A 14016-nucleotide genomic window follows, 5' to 3' on the forward strand; every position below is an offset into this window, starting at 1 on the left:
GCATGCCTGCTGAGAAAAAGCTTGGCTCTAGTTCTCTGTCTGTAAAGCAGTCAGAAGAAGCCCGTCAGCCTATGATGGCTGAAAATGTACCAGTTGACTCAGAATTTATTTGGGATACAACTAAAGCCCGGGAAGGACATGGTCCGGAATTTGTGTCTGCTGGGGTAATGACACTGTACCCAGGTTGCATCCAGTTGATGTCATAAATAGCTCCCAGAGACCAAGCGATTCTGGTGCTTCTATTTTGCCTGTTTCTAGTGTGTTGTTGGGTGAAAATATGACAACCTTGTCTGATCAGGGTGATAGCAGGGCACCAGGAAAGCATGACGGTAATTTCACTCAGTTACTTGCTGACAGTGTGGAACCTGTAACAAGGAAGAGAATGCTTCTAATCTTGTGACTATGAAGTCTATCAGTTTACCTGAAAGGGAGTTTTGTGAAAATCCTCCTGATGGGCCAGAGGTGATTCTGGATGTAAGTGAAACTCAGAAGGAGTTTGGTGATTTGTCTGTTGTGCCAAAGTCAGGTCTGGACAGGAATAAAGCTCAGAAAGAACCAGTTGTAGTGCAGGATATTGCAGAAGGAAAGGGATTTCTGGGTGGGGTCTGTGAACAGGAATTGTTTCCATTGACTCTTAATGGACCATTGCTGATAGGAAACAGTCTCTCTTCTGGGGAAAGTGTGTTGGTGCCTAGTGGCCAAAGTCTTTCAAATGAAAATGAATCCGCTGAATTTGCTTTGAAAAAATCCAGTGCGAGTAGCTGGGAGAAGATTTCAGATGAAATAAAAATTGCTAGGGAGTTTAAACAGCCCTATGAGCTTAACCCGCTTGTGGGGGGAAACCACATTGTTGGGACATGAATGTCTCCATGTTGATTCTTTGAGTAAGCAGTCTGTGTCTCAGGGACTGAGACAAGCCAGTCCTTGCCTACAGACAGCCCCCCAACCTGAAGCAAATACTCACCAGCAACCACACACCACACAACAGAACCACTAACCCAGGAACCTATCCTTGCAACAAAGCCCGTTGCCAACTGTGCCCACATATCTATTCAGGGGACACTATCACAGGGCCTAATAACATCAGCCACACTATCAGAGGCTCGTTCACCTGCACATCCACCAATGTGATATATGCCATCATGTGCCAGCAATGCCCCTCTGCCATGTGCATTGGGCAAACTGGACAGTCTCTATGCAAAGGAATAAATGGACACAAATCAGATGTCAAGAATTATAACATTCAAAAACCAGTCGGAGAACACTTCATCTCTCTGGTCACTCAATTTCTGATCTAAAAGTGACTATTCTTCAACAAAAAAACTTTGAAAACAGACTCAAATGAGAGACTGCTGAATTGGAATTAATTTGCAAATTGGATACAATTAATTTAGGCTTGAATAGAGACTGGGAGTGGTTGAGTCATTATACAAAGTAAAACAAGGAAGTGATTAAACTAAAAGCCTGTGTTAAGGAAGACTCCGCAGCCAAGAAAAAGTTACAAAAGTCCAAAAGGGATATGGAACAAGCTGACCTACCGAATGACTTGTCTAAATCAAAAACTTGGCATGACAAAAATGATTGTAAATGTACACTCGCGATAAGACGGATGTGAATGCTATTGCTAATGATTGTAACTAACTTGTTGCTGATACCAAGAACTGTAAAAATGTACAATGTGCAGGGTCTCTTGAAAAAACCCTTGAACATGTTAAGAGTGGTTCATAACAGAAACCCTTATGATTACGCTGTTTGGTTCAACAAGAACACACTTTGTGTTAAAAGCCTAATATTGTTGAGGTTTCACAGCTAATGCATAGACACATTTCTAAAACTTTCCGCAGCAGAAAAACCACTTCAGGTGTGACCTGCTGGGCACAAAGGGAAACTGAGGTACAACACCGCACCGCCTCCATGGCTGAATGCTAGAGTAAGTGGTCTCTCAAGAACATTAATGGCTGTGTTAAGTTAACATATAGACCAAACCCTGGAATCACTAAAGTGTTTCACAAAGTATGGGCTAAGTTTTTGGCTGGGGCCATGTCAAGGGTTTTGGCCAGAGCTCATCCCTCTCTGGGGCGGTGGGGGACCACACCACCTCACGACACTATCTATCTATCTATCTATCTGTCTATCTATCCATCCCCATCTATCTATTGTAACAAAGTTCCTGCTCTACCTTGGTGGGTCTTGCGCTTATTGGCAGATTTGTTCGCCTTGGAGCTTCACGGCAGCCCTCAGCTTGGCCGTTTTCATGAACTCACAGTCCAGGTCAACTCCTCCCATGTCTGACCAGGCGCTGGGAGGATTTGGGGGGAACCCGGGCCCGCCCTCTACTCCGGGTTCCAGCCCTGGGCCCTGTGGAATGCAGCTGTCTAGAGTGCCTCCTGGAACAGCTGTGTGACAGCTACAACTCCCTGGGCAACTTCCCCATGGCCTCCTCCCAACCCCTTCTTTATCCTCACCTTAGGACCTTCCTCCTGGTGTCTGATGATGCTTGTACACCTCAGTCCTCCAACAGTCCGCGTTCTCACTCTCAGCTCCGAGCGCCTCTTGCTCCCAGCTCCTCACACACACACCACAAACTGAAGTGAGCTCCTTTTTAAACCCAGGTGCCCTGATTAGCCTGCCTTAATTGATTCTATCAGCTTCTTGATTGGCTGCAGGTGTTCTAATCAGCCTGTCTGTCTTAATTGTCTCCAGAAGGTTCCTGATTGTTTTGGAACCTTCCCTGTTACCTTACTCAGGGAAAAGGGACCTACTTAACCTGGGGCTAATATCTCTGCCTTCTATTATTCTCCTGTAGCCATCTGGCCCAACCCTGTCACACTATCTATCTATCTATCTATCCCCATCCATCCTATCTATCTATCTACCTCTCTATCTATCTATCCCCCTGCCCACTCTGGGCTGGGCACAGGCGAGCTCTAGGCACAGATCCAGGAATTCGGCTTCCCCACGCCAAGGGTCCAGCAGCGGCTGCTCCTTGTGCCCAAGCTGCCCTGATGCGATGGGCTCCCATCGGCCTGTGCTCATCCCTTGGGCCCCCGCGGTGCCACCCGCTGCTCCGTGAACGTCCCCCACTGGCCTGGCTCCATCCCCCACGGGTCCCCGGCTCTGTCAATGCCAGCAGAGTGGGCGGCCTGTATCGGCTGGGACCCCGGCACCGGGGCAGGGCGCAGCCGAGATGGGGCACCAGGCCGAGCCACACAGACGCAGGGCATTTTATAAAACAAGGCGCAAGAATGAAGGGTGGAGGCTGGCACCAGGGGTGGGGAAACCTGACCCCTAGCGATCCCTGGGGCCGACATTTCTGCCCCACAGTGCACGGGGAGAAGCTCCCACAAGGCCTCATACCACAGCTCTGCCAGTGCCTCTCACTCCCAACCCCCTGCTAGCCTGCCCTGAGCTCTTGCAACCCAGCTCTGGGTTCAGTGCAGTATAGGCAGGGGCAGGGCACTGAGGGAGTGCTATGGCTCTGGGCTTTTTTGAAGAATCCTACCCGCTGCTCCCCACTATAGGCCCAGAGTGTGTGTGGGGAGGGGAGGGGGAAGGGCAGGCCAGGGCTGGGGGAGGGGGGAGCAATTTCCCCTTTGCTTCCTTCCTTAGAAGTTTTTAAGGTCAGGCTTGACAAAGCCCTGGCTGGGATGATTTAACTGGGGATGGGTCCTGCTTTTGAGCAGGGGGTTGGACTAGATGACCTCCTGAGGTCCCTTCCAACCCTGATGTTCTATGATTCTATGATTCAGTTCAGCTCTAATGCAAAGCAAATAAGGAAGAATCCATGGAGCCGGAAGAATTGCGGGGAAGGAACCATGGTAAAGGGGACGAGTCCCGGACAGGGGTGTGTGCCACGTCCCAACTCCTCCACAACCACTAGGCTCCACTCCCCTCCCAGAGCCGTGGAGATGAGGTGACCAGACGTCTTGTTTTTAAAGGGACAGTCCCGGATTGAAGCCCTCCTGCAGGTGTCCCGACTTTTTCTTAAAAACAGGAAAATTGCCCCATTGTTTCTGTCCCCCTCCCCCATCAGTACTGGCGGGTCCTGGCCCTGGCTGGATCCCTGCGCGCCAGCTGCCCTCCCACCAGCAGTGAGGCGAGGGATCCAGTGGCCAACGACGGGGGGGATCCAGTGGCCAACGACGGGGGTGGGTGTGCAGGGCTGCTGGCGGGACAAACATGCAGTGTGTGGGGCCGACCGCTCCCCTGCTGGGCCATCAGCACAGCCCACACTGTGTGCCAGCAGGGCCCTGCCCCCAGGGAGCGCAGGGCTGCTTCGTCCCCCAGGTTCCCTGCCCTGCTGAGCCCCCTGTCTGGCCGGGGTCACTGAGGCCCCTGCAGTCAGGTTCCCTGGGCCCTGGTGCACAATGCAGCCTTCCGGCTTCACCCCTTCCTGCCCGCGCTGTAGCTGGGGGACGGGGGCAGCTGGGTTATGTGGGTAGCCAGCAGCAGCTTGGGGGCGTTAGCTGCCTTTCCCCTCTGTGCGGGCAGGGACAAGCTGCTTCCGTCCATGGGGGAGTGAGGGAGGGGGGGCGAATCTGTGGATGGTTGGGCGGGGAGGGGGCTTCCACCCCAGCCGAAAGGGATGGGGAGCCCGGAGGTCATGGCAGGGCTGGGGGGGACAGTTGCTGGCTCCTGGGTTCTCGCCGCCGGGTTATAGTTAATCAGAGCTTGACACAGACTCCCAGAGAGCGCCCCCTAGTGACCAGCCCTGCAGCCCAGCGCCCCCTTGTGCTGCCCTGGGGCAATGGGGCCAGCCCCGCCTGCCAGGGAAGAGCACCCCCTGCTGGCCCCCCCACCTGACTTCCTGCAGCCCAGCGCCCCCTAGCGCCACCCTGGGGCAATGGGACCAGCTCTGCCTGCCAGGGGCCCCCCACCCCACTCCCCACAGATGCGCAGAGCCCTGAGCAGGGCTGGACATGGGGCTGGTCGCACTCCAGGATGCTCCGGCCTCACCCTGAGCAGCAATGGGTGGCTCCCGGCCAGCAGCGCAGCCTGGCACAGCCCGCGGCCCATTAGCCATGTCGTTATCACGCTCGGCATCAGGGCACAGAGTTAATGACCAGCTAATTCAGCCGGCCGGGGAAGGGGAGGCCTCTCTGGCTGCTCCTGCTGTACCCCATGCTGGGCCCAGGGTGTGCTGGGCAGAAAGGCGGGGGCTCGATAGGGGGCGCTCTCCCCTGGCAGGCAGGACTGGGCCTGATGCCCCAGGGCAGTGCCAGGGGCATGGGGCTGCCGTCAAGTGCCAGGCCCAGAGGCACTGGGGCCATGAAGTGCCAGGCCCAGATGTCAGACAGTGCAAGGCACAAATTCAGCGCTGTCCCCACCCCCGAAGGCAGGGCTCAGATCCCCTCCCATCTGCCGGGGCGCAGCCGAGCCCAGCCTCTCCAAGCAGTGCAACCTGCTGGCAGCCCCGAGCTGGATCCGTTCTGCTGACAGGTGCGGCCGGGCGGGGTGGGAGCGATGGAAGGAGAGAGCCCAGGTGTGTGGTGAGAGAAGGGAGTGGGACAAAGGCAGAGACAGAGGGTGCAGGGGAAGCGGGGACTGTCCTGCCCTGCCCCAGCGAAGGGGGATCTCTGGGCTCAGGTGGTTGGAACAAGGGAACAAGAGAGGGGACTAGATCCTCGCTGAGAGGGGACAGCTTTCAGAGTAGCAGCCGTGTTAGTCTGTATTCGCAAAAAGAACAGGCGTAAATAAATTGGTTAGTCTCTAAGGTGCCACAAGTCCTCCTTTTCTTTTTGAGAGGGGATAGAGAACCCAGGAGTCCTGGCTCCCACCCCCTGCTCTAACCACCAGACTCCACTCCCCTCCCAGAGCCGGGGTGAGAACCCAGGAGTCCTGGCTCCCAGCTCCCCTCGCCAAGGCAGTTTGTGTTTCTCTCCCAGTGGCTGGCAAAGGGTTACTAGGAAGGAAGAAATATCTGGGGTGGGAGGTGGGGGGGGGAGAATTTGGCTCCCGTCTGTTCCTTCTCATGCCCCCACCTGCCTCCGGGCCCAGGTGGTACAGTCCCATGGGTGAGGTTGGAGGGGAGAAAGAATCCAACTACAAATAGACCCATACGTCCTTTCGCCCTCTCTGGGACAGGGAAGTGGGGTCTACTAGTTAGAAAGGGAGGGGGCTGGGAGCCAGGACTCCTAGATTCTCTCCCCAGCTCGGGGAGGGGAGTGGGATCTAGCGGTTAGAGCAGGGGGGGCTGGGAGCCAGGACTCCTGGGTTCTCTTCCTGGCTCTGGGAGGGGAGGGGGGTCTAGTGGTTGGAGTAGGGGGGGGAATGGAAGCCAGGACTCCTGGGTTCTCTCCTGGGCTCTGGGAGGGGAGTGTGGTCTAGTGGTTGAAGCGGGGGGGGGCGGGGCTGGGAGCCAGGACTCCTGGGTTCTCTCCCCAGCTCGGGGAGGGGAGTGGGGTCTAGTGGTTAGAGCAGGGGGGGCTGGGAGCCAGGACTCCTGGGTTCTCTTCCTGGCTCTGGGAGGGGAGTGTGGTCTAGTGGTTGGAGCAGGGGGCTGGGAGCCAGGACTCCTGGGTTCTCTCCCCAGCTCTGGGAGTGGGATGGGGTCTAGTGGTTAGAAGTGGGGGCTGGGGGGCTATGCCCAGCTCTGGGGAGGGAGGGAGGTCCAGTGGGGGGAGGGCCCAGGGCCTATCCGGGATCGTGTCACGCTCCTCAGAGCCGCCAGCATTTCTTCCGCCCCAGAGGAATTTTCCTTATTTGCTTTTGATCTGATCTGATCTGAGGCTGAACAGGAAATTGTCGTCCCCCCTTCCCCCACCCACCCCAGCCTGGCCACCCACAGCCCTGTCCTCTGCCCCCCACCCCCAGGCCTGTTGGGGTCCAAAGGGGACAACGCCACAAAGAAGCCCAGCACCACATCGACCCCAGCCCTCTCCCCGAACACTGCACTTAACCCACAGAAGCTGGGGGTGGGGGAGCCCAGGGCCGGGCTAGTAGGGGACTGTGGGTTGGGAGTGAGGGGCACCAGTAGAGCTGGGAGGGGAAACACCGTTGCTCTGACTGTTCTTGCCTGGCCCGCTGTCGGCTGGCAGGTGAAGGGGCCGATCCGGGGTCAAGGGGCTTTGGGGCTTCAGCCTCCCGAAACTGAATGACTCTGCTCCCCTCCCCTGACATTCTTCTGGAGCTGGAGTCCCTTGGTCCCTCAGCTGGGCTGTGGGAAAGGGGGGTTATTGGCCCTGGGAGACCCTCTCCCATCTCCTCGAACCATCCCCTCCATTCCTCCCCTCTTCCCCTCACTCCACTCACCACCCACCCACCCTGCTCCTTCTCTCCCCAGGCTGGGACCCCTTTCTCCTATCACTGCTGAGAGCCATGACGGCCCCGGACTCCTGGGTCCCCTTCCGGCTGCCCCTCCAGCTCAGCCTCTACCTACTGGCCATCATGACCCTCTCCATATTCCTCCACCTGAGCAGCAGGTTCCCCACTGCAAGACTGAGGCATCCTTCCTTGAACGCAACGAAGGGGTCCCCAGCCACGCCCCCCACCACAACCCCTGCCACGGAGCGGGGCATGTGGACCGTGAACTCCATCGGGCGGCTGGGGAACCAGATGGGGGAATACGCCACCCTCTATGCCCTGGCCAAGATGAACGGGCGCCAGGCCTACATCCTCCCACAGATGCACCAGCAGCTGGCACCGGTCTTCCGCATCACCCTGCCCGTGATCTCCAACGACGTGGTCCGGAGCATCCCATGGAGGAACTATGGGCTCCACGACTGGATGTCGGAGGAGTACAGGCACATCAAGGGGAAATACGTCCGGCTGACGGGCTACCCCTGCTCCTGGACCTTCTACCACCACCTCCGGCAGGAGATCCTCCAGGAATTCTCCTTCCACGACCATGTCAAGGAGGAGGCCAACCGGTACCTGGCCGGGCTGCGTGGGCAGCGCCGGAACGTGACCTACGTGGGTGTCCACGTCCGGAGGGGGGACTACGTCCGGGTGATGCCACAGATCTGGAAGGGGGTGGTGGCGGACAAGGCCTACCTGGAGAAGGCCATGGGCTACTTCCGGGCCAAGTACCAGGAGCCGGTCTTCGTGGTGACCAGCAATGGGATGGAGTGGTGCCGGGAGAACATCGATGCCTCACGGGGAGACGTGTATTTCTCGGGGGACGGGAAGGAGTCGTCGCCAGGGAGGGATTTCGCTCTCTTGGCTCATTGCAACCACACGATCATGACCATTGGGACCTTCGGCATCTGGGTCGGCTACCTAGTCGGTGGGGAAACCATCTACTTAGCCAACTACACCCTCCCCGACTCCCCCTTCCTCCGGGTCTTCAAGCCTGAGGCTGCCTTCCTCCCCGAGTGGATCGGGATCAACGCTGATCTCTCCCCACTGCGGAGTAGGACATAGGGACAGAAAGGATCCAGCCTGCAGGCCACCAGCAGGATCCGCTGGGATAGTGGGCCAGCCCCGAGCTGGGGTATGCAGCCCTGGGGAGTTTAGGGGGCATCAGCACAGACCTTGGTCAGGTACTGACCGGGAGGGGGGTGAGGAAAGATGATGTGTGTTCATTCTGCCGACCTTCTCCTAGGAGTCACCAAATGGGTCCATCATGAGGTTGAATGGTTAAAACTTGCTTCTCAGCTAGCTCGTTTAAAACTCTTGGCTGTAAGTTATTTGGACCTGCTGATTTTAAAATGTCTCACTTTGATAGCTGCTGTTTAGCGGCCTCCTGAGATATGAGTGGAATGGAAAGAGCATTAGCATCACCATGTGATATGACATCATCTGTTTTTCCCCCCAAACACAAAACAAAAATATTTATTGAACAATTCTGCCTTTTCTGCATTATTGATAATTCTACCATTTCCATCTAAAATGCACCAATAGCATTGTCAGGATTCTTTTTGTTCCTAATATACATTAAAAAAAAACAACCAGCCTCCTTATTGTCCTCAACACTGCAGGCCATAGAATGTGCCTTGTTTCCCTTTGCTTCCCTTATCAATTTTCTACCATCCCTAGTTTCTGGTTTATATACTGACCACTTTCCCTGTACTTCCATTTGTTATTGCTGCTTTCACTTCCTCTCTAAACCAGGTCAGTCTGTGACCAGTACAGTCTTCTTCCTCAAGCGTGGAATAGTGGCTGTCTGGGCAAGTAGTCAGGTGTTTGGTAAACAATCCCCAATCAGTAGCCACATGGGTCTGATTAAATTCTTCCTCCAGGCTGCTTCGGTTCCTAATTCTTTTCAGCTTGATGAAACTAACCCTTTGAAAAAAGCAGGGAGGGCTGGGCGCCAGGACTCCTGGGTTCTATCCCCTGCTGAGTAGGGCAGGTTCAGCAGGGCTTTGTGGGCGGGCACATACCTGGGATATAAACCAGCCCCAGTGTGTATGTGGCACAGGGCTGTAAAGGCAGAACTGCTGGGCAAATGATGGGCTTTTACAAGCAACAATAAAAGTGGAATGACAAGGCCCCGCTCCGCCCTCACCCCCCGCTCCTTGGGCCAATCCTTCTGCCCAGAGTTCCCTGCCCTATGGATCTAGCCCAGCCCTAGCCAGGGAGTGCCCCACTGAATACCGCCCTTCCCTGTCCGCCAAGGAAAGAACCCAGGAGTCCTGGCTCCCCTTACCCACTGTAATCACTAGACCCCTCTTGCTCTTGGGTCAGCAGGAATGGGGGGCGGGTGGAGCCCAACCCTGGGGGAAATTTACCCTCCACGGGATTGATACACAGTTTAGCAGCTGTGACCTATTAGCACCCTCTTCCCACCCTGGAAGAACCCATGCGTCCGGCCGCCCTCTGCTGTGGCAGAGCCAGCCTTGAGCCCCAAGGGCTTGTGGGGAGCGGGGGTGGCTTAATCTGGTGGGGGGGAAGAGTGGGGGGATCTCTCTGTCCATCCCCAATACAAGCCACATGGGAGGTTTGGGCCAGCCGGGCTGGAAGGAGAGCCTCCCCCCGAAGCCCCGCCCTGCCTGCCGTCTGTAACACCCGGGCTCTGTGGCTGCCGTGGGCCCCGCGCTGGGGCAGGGGAGGCCAGGGGAAGGGACACCAGCTCTAAACACTCGATCCAGCTGCTGAGCGATGGCCGATCCAGCCCCGCTGGGGGCCCCTCCTCCTGGTTTGGTGGCCTCTGCAAACTTGATCTGTGAGGCTTTCTTCCACGTCATTGACATTAACTAGCTCAGGGTCAAGAACCGACCCCTGCGGGATCCGCCCCTGGAAACCACCCCCCCATCCGCGCTCGATGGCGTGTCTCCATGTACAGGTACATTATGAGACCCGTCAGCTGGGCGGATGTGACTCCATTTAACGAGGGCCGCGCTCATTTCCTAGTGTTCTTGTTAATCAGTCACCAGCTCCCGCGCCTTGCCTGACACCAACCCTGTGACTTTCCTCAACCGAACATGCAATCACAGTGAAAGAGCCTAGCAGGTGAGTATGACAGGGTCTAGCTTCCATAATCCCAAGATAATGAATGAGGCACCCTCCTTTCATGCTTTATTAATCGAGTCCCGCATCAGCCGCCCCATTATCTTCCCTGGGATCGAGGTCAGGCTGACCGGCCCATAATTATTTGGGTCATCCCATTTACCCTTTTTAAAAATTGGCACTCTAGTTTAATTCTGGACCTGCTGCAGGGCAAAATCAACATAAACAGTGCCGTCAGTTCCTCAGCCAGCTCTTTTCAAACTCTTCCATGCATATTACCATGACCTGCTGATGTTAAAATCACTCACTTTTGTAGCTGCTGTTTAACATCCACCTGAGCTACTAGTGGAATGGAAAGTGTGTTCGCATTGTCATATGCTATGACAACATCATCTGTTTTTTTCCCAGACACAGAACAGAAATATTTATTGAAAAATTCTACCTTGTCTGCAGTGTTGAAAATTCTACCATTTCCATCTAAAAGGGATCAATATCATTCTCAGGATCCTTTTTTGTTCCTAATATACATTAAAAAAAAAACACAGTATGGGCTTTAACTCTGCTTGCCATAGATGTCTCCTTGTGTCCCTTTGCTTCCCTTATCAATTTTCTACAATCCCTAGTTTCTGATTTATATATATTACTATCCACTGCCCCTTTCTTCCATTTGTTATTTATTATTTTTATAGCTGGCTTCACTTCCTGGCTTTACTTCACTTCACTTCTAATCCTGACTCACAGCTCCCCTGTTCTAACAGTTCAACCTAGGAACAAGATGGCCCCTTCTGAGGAATCCTAGGACAAAGTTGGCAGAAGGGAGCCAGGTTGTCTTGACCCCACCCTGTGCCTGACCAACATCTGCTCTGATGCACTCTGAACTCTCCAGCGCCCTCTTCCCTGGCTGGTGGCTGGCCCGCTATCCCTGCGGGTCCTGTTGGTAGCCTGTGGGCGGGCTCCTTTCTGCCGCTCTGTCCCATTCAGCAGCGGAGAGAGATCAGCGTTAATCCCGATCCAGTCAGGGAGGAAGACGGCCGCAGGCTTGAAGGACCGCAGGGAGGGGGAATTGGGGAGCATGTAGTTGGACAAGTAGATGGTCTCCCCCCCAGCCAGGTAGCTGGCCCAAATGCCGAAGCTCCCGATGGTCATGATCGTATGGTTGCAATGGACCAAGAGAGCGAAATCCCCCCCCGGCGACGACTCCTTCCCGTCCCCCGAGAAATACACGTCTCCCCGGGAGGTGTCGATGTTCTCCCGGCACCACTCCATCCCGTTGCTGGTCACCACGAAGACCGGCTCCTGGTACTTGGCCCGGAAGTAGCCCATGGCCTTCTCCAGGTAGGCCTTGTCCGCCACCACCCCCTTCCAGCGCTCGGCCATCACCCGGACGTAGTCCCCCCTCCGGACGTGGACACCCACGTAGGTCACGTTCCGGCGCTGCCCACGCAGCCCGGCCAGGTACCGGTTGGCCTCCTCCTTGACGTGGTCGTGGAAGGAGAATTCCTGGAGGATCTCCTGCCGGAGGTGGTGGTAGAAGGTCCAGGACCAGGGGTAGCCCGTCAGCCGGACGTATTTCCCCTTGATGTGCCTGTACTCCTCCGACATCCAATTGTGTAGCGCGTAATTCCTCCACGGGATGCTCCGGACCATGTTGCTGGAGATCACGGGCAGGGTGATGCGGAAGACCGGTGCCAGATGTTGGTGCATCTCCGGGAGGATGTAGGCCTGGTGCCCGTTCATCTTGGCCAGGGCGTAGAGGGTGGCGTATTCCCCCATCTGGTTCCCCAGCCGCCCGAGGGAGTTCACGGTCCACATGCCCCGCTCCGTGGCAGGGGGTGTGGTGGGGGGCAGGATGGGTGACATGGCTGGGGGCCACCCCATGGCATTGGAGGAGGGCAGTCTCTGTCCTTGGGCAGGGAACCAGCCCCTCAAGTTGAGGAAGATGGAGAGGGTCAAGATGGCCAGCAGGAAGACGGAGAGCTGGAGGGGCGACCGGAAGGGGACCCAGGAGACCAGGGCAGTCATGGCCAAGGTGAGGGAAGGAGGTTCCAGCCTGGGGAGAGAGGGGGTGGGTGAAACGGGGGAGGAGCAGAGGAGGGGTCTTCCAGGCCCGAGTCCTACTGTTCCCAGGGTCCCATCTGAGCTGCCCGTACTCCAGCATCCCCCCATCTCAGTCCTGCCGGTAGCCCTCACTCCCCACCCTGGGCTCCACCCAGCCCTGCCGGTGCCCCTCGCTCCCCACCCACAGCCCCCTGCTAGCCCCACCCTGGGTTTAGTGCAGGTGCTGGAGGTCAAGGCCGAGGGGACAATTTCCGCTTCCTTTTCTGATCAAAGCCCAGGAAAAGCACATACTAAAAATTCCTCCTTGGGGCCAGGACAATCACTGGGGGCCCATGTGACCCTGACAGGGGATGGGTGAGTCCCAGCCCCACTGCTCCCACCACTAGAGCCCACTCCCCTCCCAGAGCCAGGGAGAGAACCCCGGAGTCCTGGCTCCAAGCCCCCCCTGCTCTACCCACCAGACCCCACTCCCCTCCCAGAGCCAGGGAGAGAACCCCGGAGTCCTGGCTCCCAGACCCCCTGCTCTACCCACCAGACCCCACTCCCCTCCCAGAGCCGGGGAGAGAACCCAGGAGTCCTGGCTCCCGGCCCCCCGCTCTACCCACCAGACCCCACTCCCCTCCCAGAGCCGGAGGGGGAACCCAGGAGTCCAGGCTCCAAGCCAGGCTAGTCTCTCCCTGTCTTGTGCCTTCCAGCTAGTATAAGAGTCTGGTCAGAAATAGGCCCCGACCATCCCACCTAGGGCAGGAAAATGGTCCTGGGGGTCGATCATAGGGGCTGGGACCAGGACTCCTGGGTTCTCTCCCTGGCTCTGGGTGGGGAGTGATGACTAGTGGTTAGACCAGGGAGGGCTGGGACCAGGACTCCTGGGTTCTATCCCCAGCTCTGGGAAGGGAGTGGGGTCTAGTGGTTAGAGCAGGGGGGCTGGGAGTCAGGAGTCCTGGGTTCTCTCCCTGGCTTGGGGGAGTGGGGTCTAGTGGTTACAGCAGTCTGCCCCACTCCCACTTTTTCATTCCCGCCTTATGACCCCCCACCCCAATTTGCCCCAGCTTAGTGCCCATTCCTGGGGACCCAGAGGGGGCACGATGGTTCCCACTGCCCCGTCTCTCCCCCGCCCCCAGGCACTCTCCCTCCAGGGCTTCCCACCCACCCGCCATTGCCCACCGGGCCACACCTGGCAGCAGGAAGATCCAGCCCCGGCTTGCACAGGTCCAGACTGAGGCGGCTGGTGGTGGCTGCACCCGGGCTGGATGGGAGGGGCTGCACCTCAGGCTGGGATGGCCCCATGGGTCCCTGCCCCCAGGGGTGGGGACAGGCCCAACTGCCAGTGGAGAGCGCCCCCTGCTGGAGCTGGGAGCTCTGTGGTCCCTCCATGCTCTAACCACTAGATCCCACTCCCCTCCCCGATAGAACCCAGGCGTCCTGGCTCCCAGCTCCCCCGACCGACCCCACCAGCTCTCGGGACAGACGTACAGACACAATCTCTTTTAGAAAAATCTTTATTCCAACCATGTTTTTTTCCCTACTTGTTTTTAAAAGGGGAATTTCTCTCCCCCTGCCTCCCCCTCCAAA

The 14016-nt window shown here is 56.9% G+C and overlaps 2 protein-coding genes across 2 annotated transcripts; one reads left to right on the forward strand and one right to left on the reverse strand.

Annotated features, from left to right (window-relative positions):
• The first annotated feature begins 7272 nt into the window (after nt 1-7272).
• LOC125627915 (galactoside alpha-(1,2)-fucosyltransferase 2-like) lies at nt 7273-8522 on the forward strand. The gene has a single exon (XM_048832526.2). It carries the CDS (start codon nt 7318-7320, stop codon nt 8359-8361), a length of 1044 nt encoding a protein of 347 aa, XP_048688483.1. The 5' UTR covers nt 7273-7317; the 3' UTR covers nt 8362-8522.
• Nucleotides 8523-10782: 2260 nt separating this feature from the next.
• On the reverse strand, nt 10783-13699 carry LOC125627884 (galactoside alpha-(1,2)-fucosyltransferase 2-like). Its single transcript, XM_075122412.1, has 2 exons — nt 13619-13699; nt 10783-12436 (listed from the first exon to the last, which is right to left on the reverse strand). Exon 2 carries the CDS (start codon nt 12406-12408, stop codon nt 11182-11184), a length of 1227 nt encoding a protein of 408 aa, XP_074978513.1. The 5' UTR covers nt 12409-12436; nt 13619-13699; the 3' UTR covers nt 10783-11181.
• Between the last annotated feature and the right edge of the window lie 317 nt (nt 13700-14016).

The sequence above is a fragment of the Caretta caretta genome, chromosome 23 (genome assembly GCF_965140235.1).
Source record: "Caretta caretta isolate rCarCar2 chromosome 23, rCarCar1.hap1, whole genome shotgun sequence".
NCBI lineage: Eukaryota > Metazoa > Chordata > Testudines > Cheloniidae > Caretta > Caretta caretta.